Source organism: Rhopalosiphum maidis, chromosome 2 (assembly GCF_003676215.2).
Source record: "Rhopalosiphum maidis isolate BTI-1 chromosome 2, ASM367621v3, whole genome shotgun sequence".
Lineage (NCBI taxonomy): Eukaryota > Metazoa > Arthropoda > Insecta > Hemiptera > Aphididae > Rhopalosiphum > Rhopalosiphum maidis.
This window is the reverse complement of record NC_040878.1, coordinates 72,314,444-72,330,462: the sequence shown is the minus strand read 5'-3', so window position 1 is coordinate 72,330,462 and position 16,019 is coordinate 72,314,444. Positions and strand designations below refer to the sequence as shown.

The 16,019-nt window shown below is 24.2% G+C and overlaps 2 protein-coding genes across 2 annotated transcripts; one reads left to right on the top strand and one right to left on the bottom strand.

The window, feature by feature from the left end:
• Positions 1 to 80: 80 nt before the first annotated feature.
• LOC113551881 (short/branched chain specific acyl-CoA dehydrogenase, mitochondrial) lies at positions 81 to 9,393 on the bottom strand. Its single transcript, XM_026954433.1, has 9 exons — positions 9,209 to 9,393; positions 6,240 to 6,372; positions 5,829 to 5,929; positions 5,485 to 5,691; positions 3,776 to 3,946; positions 3,433 to 3,558; positions 3,174 to 3,356; positions 671 to 806; positions 81 to 530 (listed from the first exon to the last, which is right to left on the bottom strand). Exons 1-9 carry the CDS (start codon positions 9,239 to 9,241, stop codon positions 352 to 354), a joined length of 1,269 nt encoding a protein of 422 aa, XP_026810234.1. The 5' UTR covers positions 9,242 to 9,393; the 3' UTR covers positions 81 to 351.
• A 3,464-nt stretch (positions 9,394 to 12,857) lies between these two features.
• LOC113554170 (zinc finger HIT domain-containing protein 2) lies at positions 12,858 to 15,168 on the top strand. The gene is made up of 7 exons (XM_026957891.1): positions 12,858 to 12,911; positions 13,000 to 13,214; positions 14,021 to 14,204; positions 14,261 to 14,357; positions 14,427 to 14,636; positions 14,704 to 14,875; positions 14,945 to 15,168. Exons 1-7 carry the CDS (start codon positions 12,886 to 12,888, stop codon positions 15,085 to 15,087), a joined length of 1,047 nt encoding a protein of 348 aa, XP_026813692.1. The 5' UTR covers positions 12,858 to 12,885; the 3' UTR covers positions 15,088 to 15,168.
• Positions 15,169 to 16,019: the final 851 nt, after the last annotated feature.

Below are 16,019 nucleotides of genomic sequence, written 5' to 3'. Positions count from 1 at the left end.
TTTTGTTTTTTTCCAGTAAATATTTATACAAATTTAAAACAAAAACTTATGAATATAATTTATTAATTGTTTTTTTTTTAATTTAAAAAATATTGCCAAATATTAATTTTGTATTTAAAATTGATATTAATCTATATTTTACAATGTTTAATATAATCATTATTTAATTCAATTTTTCTGGATTTATTTTGTTGTAAACAATCAAATTCTCTGTAACTCTATCTTAATTCTCTTGAATATTATTTAACTTAACATATTCCATAATATATTTCAGTTACAATATTTTATTTTACGTTTGTTTTAAAATTAATTCATTTAATATTATATAAAAAAAAAAAAACTGAAAAATAATTATTGTTCATATTCTTTTTTAATAAACTTGGCAATAGTGCTTAGTTGCATGTTTGTTGTTCCTTCATAAATTGGCCCAACTTTACAATCTCTATAAAATTTTTCCTGTGGATAATCTGTGGTAAAACCAATTCCACCCATCCAATCAATGCATACTGATGTAACTTTACCGGCAACTTCTACAAAAATTACATTAACATGAGTAAAAAAATTAATTTTTAAATGTTAATTGATTTATGTTTATAGTTGACACATTGATTATTTCTGGCAAAAAAAATTACTTAAATAACCCAATAGTATTTTTCTCTTAAAAATTTACCTGAAGCGTAATATTTAGCCATTGCTGCTTCTTTAATAAATGGTAAACCAGCGTCTACCAATCTTGCAGTATTGTACACTATTAGCCTAGCTGTTTCAACTTCAGTCACTGCTCTAGCAATTTGATGTTGCATAGACTATAAGTAACAAAAAGTTTATATTACATATATATAAATACACAATATGACCGACCAATTTGAGAAACGACGTAAGTCACAAAATATTCAAAATTGAGATAACGCATAGAATGTGTTATCTATGGATAGATCCATCATGTGTGAAAATATAAAAAAAAATATCTAATTTTAAGATGGTGGGCCCAAACAACCAATATAATCAATTTATTGCAGTAGGTAATCTACTATTACTCTTTGTCCTATCATTAAAAAAATGTTTAAATATTATTTTATATGCGTAATTGAGGCTGACTACAAATATTTAAAAAAACATAAATCCAGTATGAACCAACAGTAATTAAGCCATACATTTACACCACAGAGAATCGTGTGAAACAACACAAGTTCTGAAACTTGTATGCACCTCTCCAAGCTAAAATGTAATTTTTTTTTTAATTGTGTATCTCGCCAAGTTTTTTTCCATTGATAGTTGGAAAAACAGCCCCCTACCAACTAAATATATAATACTTTTTTTATTATAATGTACATTTTATAATTTTAAATTTTTAAACAAGAAACTTATATTTCAATAATTATTATGCAACACTTTTTTTTAACATTTCTATAATTTGTAACCATAAATAATATAATGTTATATAATATTAGTTTAATAATTTTTTTAACTGTTATATACTTTTTACCATAATAATATTTAATAAAATAAACAATAATACACCAAATATTTCAAACGATAGGTATAAATATACATTTGAAATATAAGAGATAAAAGTATAAGTAATAAAAGCAATTGACATTTAACTTTATTTTAAAAATGATGAAGGTATTATATTTTATTGAAGACTGTACCTGTAAAATGGTATAGGTATACTATTAGTATATTTTATAATAAGTAATGTGTGTTATAAAATGTTATTGAAATATTTATTAATTAATTGTATGATTTTATATATATATATTGACTTAGGTTAATGTTTTATGTTTTTAACTATTTTTAACTTATAATTAGTAATTATTTAATGTCATATAGGTACTATAGGTAGATGTTTTTTTATAACAAATATATTTTTTTTTATAGTTACCTTATTAATAAAATAAACAGGGGCGGATTTAGGTTATTATCAATTAAAACTCGTAATTATCACATAACGCAACTCAAAATTACGCGTTGACACAAGTCGTTATTATGGATTATCCCAACTCGTTATTATGAATTAGAAATTAGAATTCGTAAAATAGAAAAATTTTGGAAATGGGGTTTGTGGGTGCTTTTAAATTTTTGATTTTTTGTAATGGAACACATCTACTACATGCTCTGATATCAGATATTCTATAATAAAATATAAATACATGTAGATACTACGATGTAAGCTTTACTGTTCAAATACTTAATTAGAAGAGGATATTAAACTTGAACAGACCCGAGTCGAAAACTAGCTAGGCCTAAAAATATAGTATAGAATAATAATAATGAAAGAATTACATATCGTAAATTGGGGAATGACCCAGAACTGAGAACTAAGAACCGAGTACTTAACACCCCCAGCTTATTTTGAACTAAAAATATTATATAAAGTGTAATTTTGTGTTTATAAGAACGAGTTTAATAAGTTTGTATTGGTAATGCACAAACGCCATGGACGTACATACTTACATGATATATATATATATATATATTAGATATTTGGGTTTGTGATGTTATTACAATATATTAACTATTTATAAAATTATAACGCATTTAGGTCTTAGAAACGGGACCTAAACATTATAAGTTATCGCCTATCGGTTTGTCAATATTTAATTTATAATATTTTTTTACAATTTGGTTTTTACTAATTAATTGTTAAGTAGATATATCCCACAACACAATTTGGTCAACTAAAAAGCTTTTTTGCTAATGATGTTTTACAATGTTTTAGTAGCTTCATTTAAAAGTTTAAAAGCATAGATTATGATATTAAAAATATGACTGGGCTTTTAAAAATTAATTCAAGATGCAATAACTATACCAACCTCATCAGCAACACATGAAACATCATTTTCGATAATGCGCCGCATTAATCTTAATACGCCGATACGATTTGGTTACGCACCATGTATCATGTATGATCACGATTTAAGTGAGTATGATGCGGAGTAGATTTACTGATCTTTCGTTTTTATACATAGGAAGAACGAACAAATAAGTGAAAAAATGAATATGTAATTGATAAGTTTGCAAAAAAATCAAGAAAATTAGATAGACCTATAATAATATTAAACCATATTATTTTATACAGATTTATAACTATTGTCTTAAGTTGTCAAGTTGTTTCTCAAATAGGTGGTTTATAAACATATAAATATATAATTAAATATATTTAAACTTACTTGAAAATCAAAAATTCTTGAACCGAATTGTTTTCTTTCCAATGTATATGGTATTGTGTGGTCCAAACATCCTTGTGCTATGCCCACCATTTGTGCTCCTATTCCTATTCTTCCTTCATTAAGGAAAGTTATTGCTATTTTATAACCTTCACCAATTTCACCGATAATATTATCTTTATGTACCTACATAAATATAAATTCAGCTTATAAACTAGTTATATAAATTGGTTGGTTATTGTATATAAATGTATATTTATACTTTGACATTATCAAAATGGAGGACACATGTGCCAGATGCTCTCATGCCTAGCTTATCTTCTTTCTTAGCAACTGAAAATCCTTCTTGATCTCGTTCTACAATAAAGCATGTAACACCTTTATGACCCTAAAATATTATTAATATAGTTTTTTTTTAATTACAGAATAAGTACCTATACTGTTATATAAAATATTAAAATTTGCAATTTAAATTCAAAATACTTTCTAAAATAAAAATTATATTAGTAGGTATTGTACAATCGTATGTTGAAACAAGTACCTAACTAATTTTATAGATATTACTCATTATACAGATATATTAACTATTAAGTAAAATATTTAACCTTTGAAGGATCGGTGTTGGCAAAAACATAAAAAATTCCTGCTATATCAGAATTTGAGATCCACATCTTCGTTCCGTTTATATAATAGTAGTCGCCATCTTTTTTTGCCGTGGTTTTTAAAGCAAATGCATCTGATCCCGATGAAGGTTCCGATAAACAAAAACTACTAACCTAAAATTAATTTTTTTCATAAATTAATTTGTTTTACTGCTATAGGTCTATATTTATTAATATTTATTCATATTATATATTTTGATTTATGATCGTAATTTTTCTAACAATTGTCATTGCATTATTTTTTTTTATTATTAATACCTAGGTATCTATTGTTTAATTTTAAAGGATTTGATATAAAAATAAAATTTATTGATGATTGATGGTATTTTATACGTTATACCTCATTGCAAGTCTAAATTATACAATTTATTCCATCACTAATAGTATACCTACGCTCTACAGCCCACCCTTCAAATGAATTATAAATTGAAAACAAGCAAGTTATTGAAATATAATAAATTTTAAACTATTCATAATTTTAACATATTTTCTTGTTTATTAAGGGTGAGGGTGTAGACCCATAACCTATTCACTGCTCTGTTAATCATTTTAACTATGGGCTTGAATCCACTCAATTTAATAACTCTAGACGCTCTAGTTACATCTATGGCTATTATATCGATAGGTACAACTAGCTTATGTAAGACACAATGCTAAACTGCGAGCCGAAGGCATGTGAATATAATATATTTTTTAATTTTAAGTTATTTTACTGTATAGACATGAAGTATGAATGGTAATCACAATATAGAAAGGACGTAGGAAGTAAGTTGGGTTAGGTTAAAAAAACGACTTTATCTTGGTAATAAATTGGTAATAAATTATTTGATAACAGTAGTAAGGTCAAAAGTCATTAGGTATAATAATAGTTAATAATAACTTAAAGGTCGATATTAAATATTGTATAGGTACTACAATAAATTATAATGGTGTTCACTGTTCATTATATTAAAACTATAATAATCAACTGTTGATGTAGTGTTGTACTAATTATACACTTTTTCTGCATTATAAATATTACAAATTAAAATAATTTATATTTTAAAACAATAATTGCCAATTAGATAGCTTTTAAGAATTTCCTTAACAAAATCGATCCTTTTGACAGTTGTTATAGTTGTGATTTGTGATCAGTGTATAAACATAGGTATATACCTACCTAATATTAGAGTGAGATATGGGTAGGTACTGTCACATATTTATTAGTTTATTACCTACTTATAATTTATGTGTGATAAATTAAATATAATATGCATATATGGGTATTGGCTTTAATCTACATTCTACAATAAATATTTCCAAAACTTATTTAATAAAAATATGATGTGTACAAGAATATAGTCTTGACTGGACTAAATGGTACCATTAACTTACTACATATTAGTTATTACTTATTTCTAAAACTTGAACGAAGCTTTATTAAAATATACAATATACTGAACTATAACTTTAGCCTAAAAGTAAATATATAGCTATTTAGTTATAAGTAATTATATTATAAGTATTATTATTCTATATTATCTATTAGTTTGTGATAGTCTTTTATTTTTCATAATTATTTTTCGTTATTAGTTAAATAGTAAATCTACTAAATTAAATTAGATACTAATAGTACCGTACTATAATATATTATTAGTAAACTGTATACTTACAGTGTCTTGTGCCAACCTAGGTAAATACTTCTCTTTTTGTTCTTTATTACCAATTTTTAACAAAACATTATTTCCTAGGGTATTCTGTAAGTCTACTAAAACTGAAACTGAAGGATCAACTTTGGCTATTTCTTCTACTGTTAATGTGCTAGACATAAATGACGATCCAGATCCACCGTATTCTTGATCTATTTCAATAGCCATAAACTGTAACATTTTATGAACACATTATAGGTACGTATATAATAAATATCATTATTCATTATAATATTCGAATATTAACTATTTAATCGTCATTATGGCCTGCATTAATAAGAAAAATACTATAAGTAGGATATATTTACGCCATTTTCAAATAATTTTTTCACAAGTTCATCGTCAATTTTGTGTTCTTTATCCATTTTTTTTATTAATGGTGCAATTTGATCTTGAGAAAATTTCCTAACTGCAATTAAATAAAAGTAATTTATATTTAATGTACTACAATTAATATAAATACGACCTAGTATTTGTATAAATGCATACCTGTTCTAGATTCTAATTATTTAATTGTATAATGTATAAATATGTATAGATATATCATACTATATACAATGCAAAATAGGTCTGCATAGATATGTATAGAATACTTTATGTCATTTATATAAACATAGGAAGTACGCAATTATTATATTAAATATATTTATTGTAAAATGTTGAATGAATCAGTAAATATAGTAAATTAAGTAAGTACAGGTATTAAAGTACAAACATACCCGTTTCCTTAAAAAATTGTTCATCTTCGCTTAAAATAGATAACGGACTCGGAGCATTTGTATGATTTCTTCTCAATTTATAACTATTACTACAATTAGTAAAATTGTTAAATCCATTCACGAACAAACTTGTCTAAAAAATTAATATTTTGTACATTTTTATTCAGATAATAACCAAAATAAATATAACTCATTGTAAAAACGTGTATGGTGTAATTATATAATTCGTATACAAATATGTAGCTCTATAAAATAAATTTTATATTAATTTTAATAAAACCTATCAACTAGTTTAGATTCTGAACGGAGATATAATATATGTATTTTACGCAACGATGTGAGTTTTTTTCTGTCTGTCATCTTTTGAAACAGTAAAAATGCATATATTTTTCACTTTTTTTTTTTGGGGGGGGGGGGTTCTATTAGAAAATTGGAACTATAGTTATACTTTAGGGCAGCGGTTCCCAAACTATAAGGCGCGCCTCCCAAGGGAGGTGCGAGCCGTGTGGTAAATATAAAAATGTTTGTATATTTCAAATAAATTTGTAATTTAATTTTTTATGGGAGGCGCAATTATTTTTTTTTAATTTTTAGGGTGGCGTGAACTAAAAAAGTTTGAGAACCGCTGCTTTAGGGATAAAAATTACTTATAATCCAAGTACTTTCAAAAATGATCGTGAAAAACAAAAACCAAAAGAAAAGGAAAACCCGATATTTTTACGCAAAATTAATAATTGACAAAATCAATTTTGTTTTTTGATCAAAAGAATATACTTCTTGAAATTACAATTTTTTAAAAAATAATTAGATTCTCTATAAATTATATAATGCTATAAAGCTTCTTTTACAAAAACTTAACATTATCGATTTATTTTTCAATAAATATTAAATATCGGTAAAAAGAATGTCACTGAGTCAAAAAATTTAAGAAACTAACAAAAAAATGTATTATTATAAGTTCATATTGAAATTTAGATGAAATTAAATATTTAATTAAAGAGTAAAGACTTAAGTTATTTTATTGTAAATTTAAAATATTCGCGGGTAAATACTTGAAACTCGTAACGTATATTATTATTAAATATTTATTATTTATTTTTTATTATTATTTAAATTTTATACTCACAATAATATCAATGTTTTTATCAAAAATAATTTCAAACCAACGTGTGTATTAATAATTTTAAAGTAAATTACTATAGGTAATGCCTATTAGTAAATTAATATATTTTAAAATATTAAAACATTTAAAACCTATTTATTATAATTAATGTATTAATTATACATAATAATACCGTATTCACTCTAATAAATTGTTTTCGTTTGCAATGATGATTATCATTCAATTCAAATTTAACACATATATTATATTTTTTTACAATAATTTACTTCTCGAAAACAAAGACAAGGTATATTTAAAACATTAAAATTTACCACACAGCAAAACAGTTACCTACATATTTACTCCTTTTTAGTTTAAACTTTTGAAGTTTAATTTTTTACAAAATAAAAAAAAAAGAGAAAAATTTACTTATTATCTTATAGCTAAAAGGGTAAGTACTAAGTAGTATCTCGTTATTCGTTCTCTCAGAAACCTAAATATGTCAATAATACGAGTGCATGTGCATCATTTTTAATATTGACTTATTAGCTATAGTCGGTGACAGCAAAAGTGTATATAGTATATATATTACATATATTAATACTGCATTATTAGTTTTAAAGTCTGTCGATATAAAAACACTAATTAGATAATATTAATATTATATTATATTGTCTATATGTCTACGTCAATTTACGTACTTATAACTAATTTACTATATTATTTATATTTTTAAAATCTCAGCGATAATTTATATATTATAAATTATCAACATCCTATGTTAGGAGTAGGTATATTACATTCTGTACGAACATTATTTGTACAAGTGGACAAATGGTTAGTAATAATTAAAGCAGTGGACTTACTGCGTTATAAAATCCTTATAACTGCTTTAAACTCACAACAATCAGTATAAAATACACTGTATGTATATTTAAAAATCATATTTTAAAAAATATAAAAATTAATCAACAGTAAAATAATTTTTAGGAGTTATGATATGTGTATAGAAATGGCGAAATATTTATAAAACGAAAATATATGAATAAAAATAATTCATAAAATGTATTAAAAAACTTTAATTTGCAGAAATTATTAAAAATACAGAAAAAAAGTAAAAAAAAATTAAAGTTAAAAAATGTCCTTAAAAGACTTATCAAATCAACAATGCAAAGATACATGCTTCAAAATTAAATACAAGAGCCCTTAATTCAAACTTTGTGTTAAAGTGACTATATTTTACATTTACAGATTACGTAAAACTTATATTATATTGCATTTTTCTATGAATTCACGGTCCTAGTAATAATAATTTACTTATTCATAACATATATGTAAATGTTAAATACAATAATAATTATTATTACAAATTATTTTAAAATTTTATTTTTGAATTTTTTTGTTGCTAAGCTCCCGGTAAATACCCTCCCCCCGTCCGCCCCATCCGGGACTTTAATTTGTGCCTATTGTAGAGCCATATGCCATATTATTATGAAAGAACTACAAATATAAGGTGAACGTGGAAATATACCAACAATATGAATTATTTTACATTAAATTGAATTAAATTAATAGAAAATACAAGTAAAACACATTATTTATAGTTTTTTATCGTAGTATGTTTTGCAACGAAAAATTTCATTTTTTTATGCATAGATAAATTATTAATAATGTATAACACATTCATAATAATAGTATAATATATATTAACATGTATTTTATATTATTTTTTTAATAAGTAATCTTAAAAACAATAATTAATTTAAAATAAATGTGTTTTTAATTTTTTAGTTTAAAGATTGTATAAGTACATTATTTATTCAATATTTATTTAAGTTGCATATTATTTAATTTAATATATACATACCTTTAATTGACTTCTAAGTATTATTGATCTCATATTGTTTTTATAAAAACAAAAAATTAAATTAATTAAAATATAATTTTAAAATATTAAAAAAATAAATCTATTAAGATATGTTTACACGTACGTCTAACTCGTTTGACGTCAATAAACTCTATAGTCTATAGGTGTTCTGTTCAGTACTTCAGTCGCTGAATATCTGTACAGTGTACAACACTATATAATATGTTATAACTATACCTATTGTACCAACAAATACTTTGATTGGACGTGCTCTAAGATGTTTGAAATTCTATAATCTTTTATCAGATACCGGTTTAAAGTATGGCATCACACAATAATATGATATGTTATATGTATATTAGATGTATGATAACGTAATTGGTACCTACTTTTAATATACGTTTATGTATTATAATAATATAGACATTAATATAAAACGTATAATATTATAGTATTAAAATAATTTGATTGTTATGTAAGAAGTTTAAATTAAATAATATCTATCTAAAAAAAAATACCTATGTCATAATAATTGGACACGTATGTTTTTTACGTATTTATCATTAACATTTCAACATACTAAAATATCAAGCATAAATATTATAGTTGCTTATTTTATTAAAAAAGAAAAAAATTGTAATGAATAATAAGTAATATGTTATTTGTGCCATAACTTCTAATCAAATTATATAGACTTTAACACTTTATATTATGTTAAGTTTATCTTATATAATAAACACCACTTCACTACTAAAAAATTACTAAGTGTTAATATCAATAATTTGTACCAATTTAACTTGAATAGTTGTAATTATTTATATTTACATATAAAATTATATATTACCTAATCAAAGGAAACATATTTCGGGATGTTTCTAACTTTTAAGTTGGTTTATTAATTGTGAGCTGAGGAAGCTGGCTTCTGAATATTTACTCCTGAGCCCTGAAGTATAATTATTTAGTTCTTCAAGAATAGAATTCGAGCCAAACGTAGTGGGTCATTCCTATGTATTCTCACCAAATATCTTGGCAGTGTATGTACTGTAGTGAATACTGATCGACAATGGTTATCAACGTTTTACGCTATAAATTACATCAATAAAATTTCCACGCGGTTTATGATTTTGTTATATTAATCAATTAAATAAATGAAATATTTCATTTACTATAAAATCATTAAAATGTTTATATCGGATTATTATATTTACATTTAAATATTATATTATATTATTATTATATTGACTTGCTATTATTATAATGTATTTATTAATTGTTGGTAATCATACTAGACAACATAATACCGTATACCATACAGCATGGTTATTATAATGTTATGAATTTATGATCATATTATAGGTGTGCATCATACAACCTATATATATTATAGTACCTACTACCTTTCTAAAGATAACCGCAGTATACAGGCTATACGAAATATAGGTGCAATATTGTTTATTCTGCAGAGTATAACAGACATAACAGAAAAATATACCTACTTAACTATAAAACATTTTCTATTTTTTATAAATATTACCTACATTTTTTTTTATAAATGATTAACAAAAATACATCAATAATAGTCATATAATATCTAAATTAAAAATTTTATTTTAAGAAAATGCATTAGAATTTAGAATAAAACTTATTACATACTATATTATATAATCTAAAGTCTAAACCAACTAAACCCCATGTACTGCAGTAGCGTAGTGAGTGATTCATCAACTGCGGCCAAAATGCTAAATACATATTTTTATACCTCCCAATTTTATTAAGTGCCAATATTTTTTTTCTGCAGTATTTGCACAATTTTAATCAATACTAGTGTGGGACCAGGTCATCACACTAGTCTTTTGGTTTGCCCAAAGCATCCCGCATTTTCTTGCAATCTTGCATTATTTGCAGGAATGTTGGTCTACAAATAATGTGGTGCCGAGTAAGGCGGTACTCTCTCTAAATTTTACGAGGCAAATTTCCCATTTGGGACCTATTTTAAAAATAGTCATACAGCCCTAAACATAATAAAGAGGCATGGGCGACCGCAGAAAATTTATCAGGGAGGAGCATAATAAAATCAAACACCAAAAAAATACATTAAAAACTATTTAAAATTATATATATATATATAAATATATATTACAATTATATTCCTTGTAAACTACAAAATGTGTTAGAATTATATGAAATCAAATACCAACCCCACACACTAAAGTAAAAGTTTGGATAAAATGTTTATAAATCAAAATAAAAGTTAAAATGTTCAACATTATATTTGAATTCCAGGGGTGGGGGCAAATTCCCCGTCTTACCCCTCTCCGGGCGCTCATGTAAAGAGGCCATATTGAGGTCATTAATCGAAATAAAAACTATTCTATGTTTTATGATGATGATTGGAGACCAAAATATCACACACATTGATCGGCAATTGATCATAATTTCATTAAATTCGGTTGAGTAGTTTTAGAGTGCCGTACACGAAATTATTACCTATGAATTATGATATATAATGTATATCAGAGAGTCCTAAAGTACCTATTTACATGAGTGGCTCCGACAATATAGCTTCGTGTAAGCTATCAAAAACACTGTAATATTAATTTATAAAAATTCAATATTAAGGGTCTACGATTAATATAAAAAATTGGCACGTGGTCTACAGAGAAAAAAGTTTGAGAACCTTTGATGTATATAGACATATTTTATGTGTAATTGGTTATTTATCTACTAACCTACGTTAATTTTATCTGTCAGTTTTTTACGTTACACTATCATAGTGCCTAATACCTATCTATATCATAGATCGAATTTTAAGAAATTGCCTGCAGTATAGAATAATAATAAATTATGCCTTAAATTGTGTATTCGTATTTTTACGCCATGGTATAAGCAATGTACACTTAACGCTTAAGAGTAATATTGACATGTTGGTGTGCTTTATTTGGATGGTCTGAAAATGTTTAGGCCACAAAATAGTATAAATAGCTTACTACACAAGTACCTAATTTAGGTGATAAGATACAATACATACATTATAAAATTCAAATTAAATGATTTTGGCGGCAAGTTTTAATTTTTTTAGATAATTTAATCACAATAAAACAAATTATAACTATGTTTTATACTTCTAATTTCTATCTTAACTCTTAAGATCATAATATGATACATTCACACAAGATAATGTATATGATCTAAGATTCTAAGATATAGTTTATATAGATAATTAAGAATTATCTATGAAGTATGAAGATTTAAGATATATTGTAGATATAAGTATAAGGTCCAGGTCCATGTATATTATGAATACATAATAGAATTTTTCTAATCTTCATGATGTATAATATTATGGTTTATGGGTGGTTTCACGATTGATAAGAATGGTACGAAACGAAGAGACCGGGAAACGACCGGATTAATATAATAAAATAATAATATTGTGTTAGGTATATAATTATTAATTTATAGTGTGTGTACTATGCTATAAAATTGTATTCCTACTGACTATACTTATTTTTCCAATTTTTATTGATCCATACGTCATACAGCCTGCAATTATTGTATACCTAAACGTTATTCTGTGCCTAAACATTTAAATCGTGATATCATTATCATATTTATAATACATAATTTTGTATTCATACTTTTTTTTTCTGTCAATAAATAATTTTGAAGTATTAAATATGAATACTGATATTATTTGTAAATTGTAAGTAAAAATCTTTGATGAACCTATTATTCATTTTTTATTACTTAATTAAATAATTGTTTTTATCATAAATATGTATTTTATTCAGTTGTACTGGGAATCTTAGCAGATATGTTTGTCCAAAGTGTGGAGCACCCTATTGTTCCTTAATATGTTATAAATCGCCAATTCATTTAGAATGTTCAGAACAGTTTTACAAAGAATGCATTCAAGAAGAATTAGATGTTCAAGATTCCGACAATGTAAGCAAGAAAGAAATGATGGACATTCTTAAAAGAGTATATGGAGAAAATGAAGATTCTGGTAAATATTTCTTATTGTACTTATACCTTTTTAATATTTTAATAACTGAATAAAATAAAGAGTATCCTAAGCTTTAAATAATCTACTCTTAATACAATAACTTTACTAATAACATAAATAATAGAGGCTTTATATGTTATAGTCGTTATACTTATCTAGATTCTAGATTGCAATGTTTAGCACTATTTCATCATGACAAAACATATTTTATTAAATTACTGAATATTTTAACTAAAAGTATAAGTAAATAACAATACTACCTAAAAATTATAAAGGAAATATTTAATTTAAATCATATACATTGTTATTTAATTTAGACTATAAAATATTTCCATTATTACTCAGTAAATATCAAAATTTCATCTTTATCTTTAAAATTTAAAAATATCGTTTATGATTTTAATGCACATATAATTATTTCTCAATGGGTATCAAACATATTTTATTGACTAGATTTTTTAAGTATTCATTAAAAATTTTAAAGAATTGGTTTCTTCTGTCTTGAAGTTATTTTTTGTATTATCTTTAGTCAAATTATATTTTATAGTATATTATTCAAAAAAAAATAGAACTGTTTAGAACTGAGCATAGCTACATGCTATATTCAATTTTAGACTCCTGGCAAAATATTTTATATTATTAGATTTATTTTTTTATTTAATATTGAAATCTACCAAATATTATATCTAGTATAATACAATATAATATGTAGGAAATAATTTTTATAAAAAAAAAAAATTACAAGTTCGATAGTAATTATTATTTATTATGATTAAAATGTTAATTGTAAACCCTACTTGATACAGAAAGTGATTCGGATGATGAAGAATTCACAGACATCAATGAGCGATTGAATGGAATTGATCTAAATGATGCCGAGCAAGTTTGGAGTTCATTAACTGACTCAGAAAAAGCAGAATTTGAACATCTTGTTAAGTCTGGTGATATCTCTAAAATTCTACCTCAGTTTACTCCTTGGTGGTGTTTACCGTAAGTTAACTTATACAATTATCCAATATATTTTCTAAAATAAATTGTTTTAATAGGATTGAAAAACAAATAGTAACAGAAGTTAGTGAGAGTATTAATGATAGTGAGTTTCCACATTTAATAACCAACATTCCAAAATTGTCTTTACTTTCAGTAAGTACCTATTATATATTTAGTATTTTTGTCAGAGTTTTTGTAATGTAATTAAAATGTCTTATTTAGAAAAAACCTCCATCAGACTGCATTCAATGGAATTTAGTTAACATGATAACTCCATATGTGTTTTTGATACGTTATTATAATGGTAAACATAAATCATATTTATCAGAATTTATCAATGGACTTTATAATTTGTCAAAAAATCTATCTCTCAATCAGAATTTTGAATCATATGACATGGCAGTAAAATCTGTTGAGCTTTGTATTCAAGAGGTAATAAATAAAGTTTGTTAATTATATCAATAATTAGTATTAAGTTTTATATTATTTTGGTTTTCAGCAAGAAATGTTTAAAGGTTTTCAAGAAGGTTTTAATCTTATAAATAACGACTTAGAAACAATATTTAGTAATGGTTTGGATTCAAACTGCAATTATAATATCAAAATGGCTTTATCTGATATACATAATTTACTGACAATGTATAAAAATGACCAAAAAAATGTTTCTTTGAGTATGTTGAAAAATAATTTAAGTAAGAAAATTACATTTTTGTTTTATATTTTGATTATTTTATTTTCAGAAAAAACAGAACAAGGAGAATTTAATAGAAAATTTCCTGATGCTAAAGCTACTTATTCTATACTTGTAGACATAAAGAAAGTACGTTTGTTATTGAAAAAGATTGAATATTTTTTAGCTTGGGTAGATGAAAGCAAATTATAAGAATAAGTGATTAATTTTTTTTTTTATAGTACATTGATGTTAGTTCAATTTATATAAAATGTTGGGTAACTTTGTTAAGTTAATAAAATACACCTTCATAGAACATGTATTATATACTGATAGAAGTATGACATTGATTTAATATTCTAGTATATACATATATGATATATTTGTTTACTGTTCATCCTGTTTTAAATACACTTTGAAATAATAATATTTTAAGATAAATAAAATTTGTATTTTGTATATTCCTATTAAGACCTTAAATAAAATATTTTTTATTGAAGTATTTTAAAAGATAAATAAATTTATTGTATTGGCAATGAAATTATATTTGTCAATCTAAACATTGTATCCGCAATCTGCTTACATATTTAAGCTAATGTAAAGTAATTTAATATCGGTAGTATATTACATATTTGTACGACAGTAACACTAGGTATTATAAAGTTTTACTCCACATTCAGTTATAAATAAATAACATTTTTCAAAGTTTTAAATGTTTAATAGTAAAATAAATGAAATTTTTTACTACTATTAGTTAACATAACTATATACTTTCAAAAACAATATGGCTTATCTACATAATTATAACTTTTGTTCAGTGTGGTAACACTCAATATCTAAACATTTACATTTTTGTATTTTTTTATATCAAATGTCAATATTAGTTACTTACTATAATAGTTTGAATACATAATTAAAAAATAATATTTTACTTAGCAATAGTATTTGTTCTTATTGTTCCTAATGAAATGTTTTATTTAGGTATGACTTATTCTTTGAATCACAACAAACCCATAAAAATTGTTTGAGAGAAAATTAAACTTTACATTTAAGAGGACATCATTTTCCCATGTGTGTTGTCTTTGTCCTATAAACATTAAAGTAAAATATAATAAATTAACGTCCAGAAAAATGAATTGTATGCA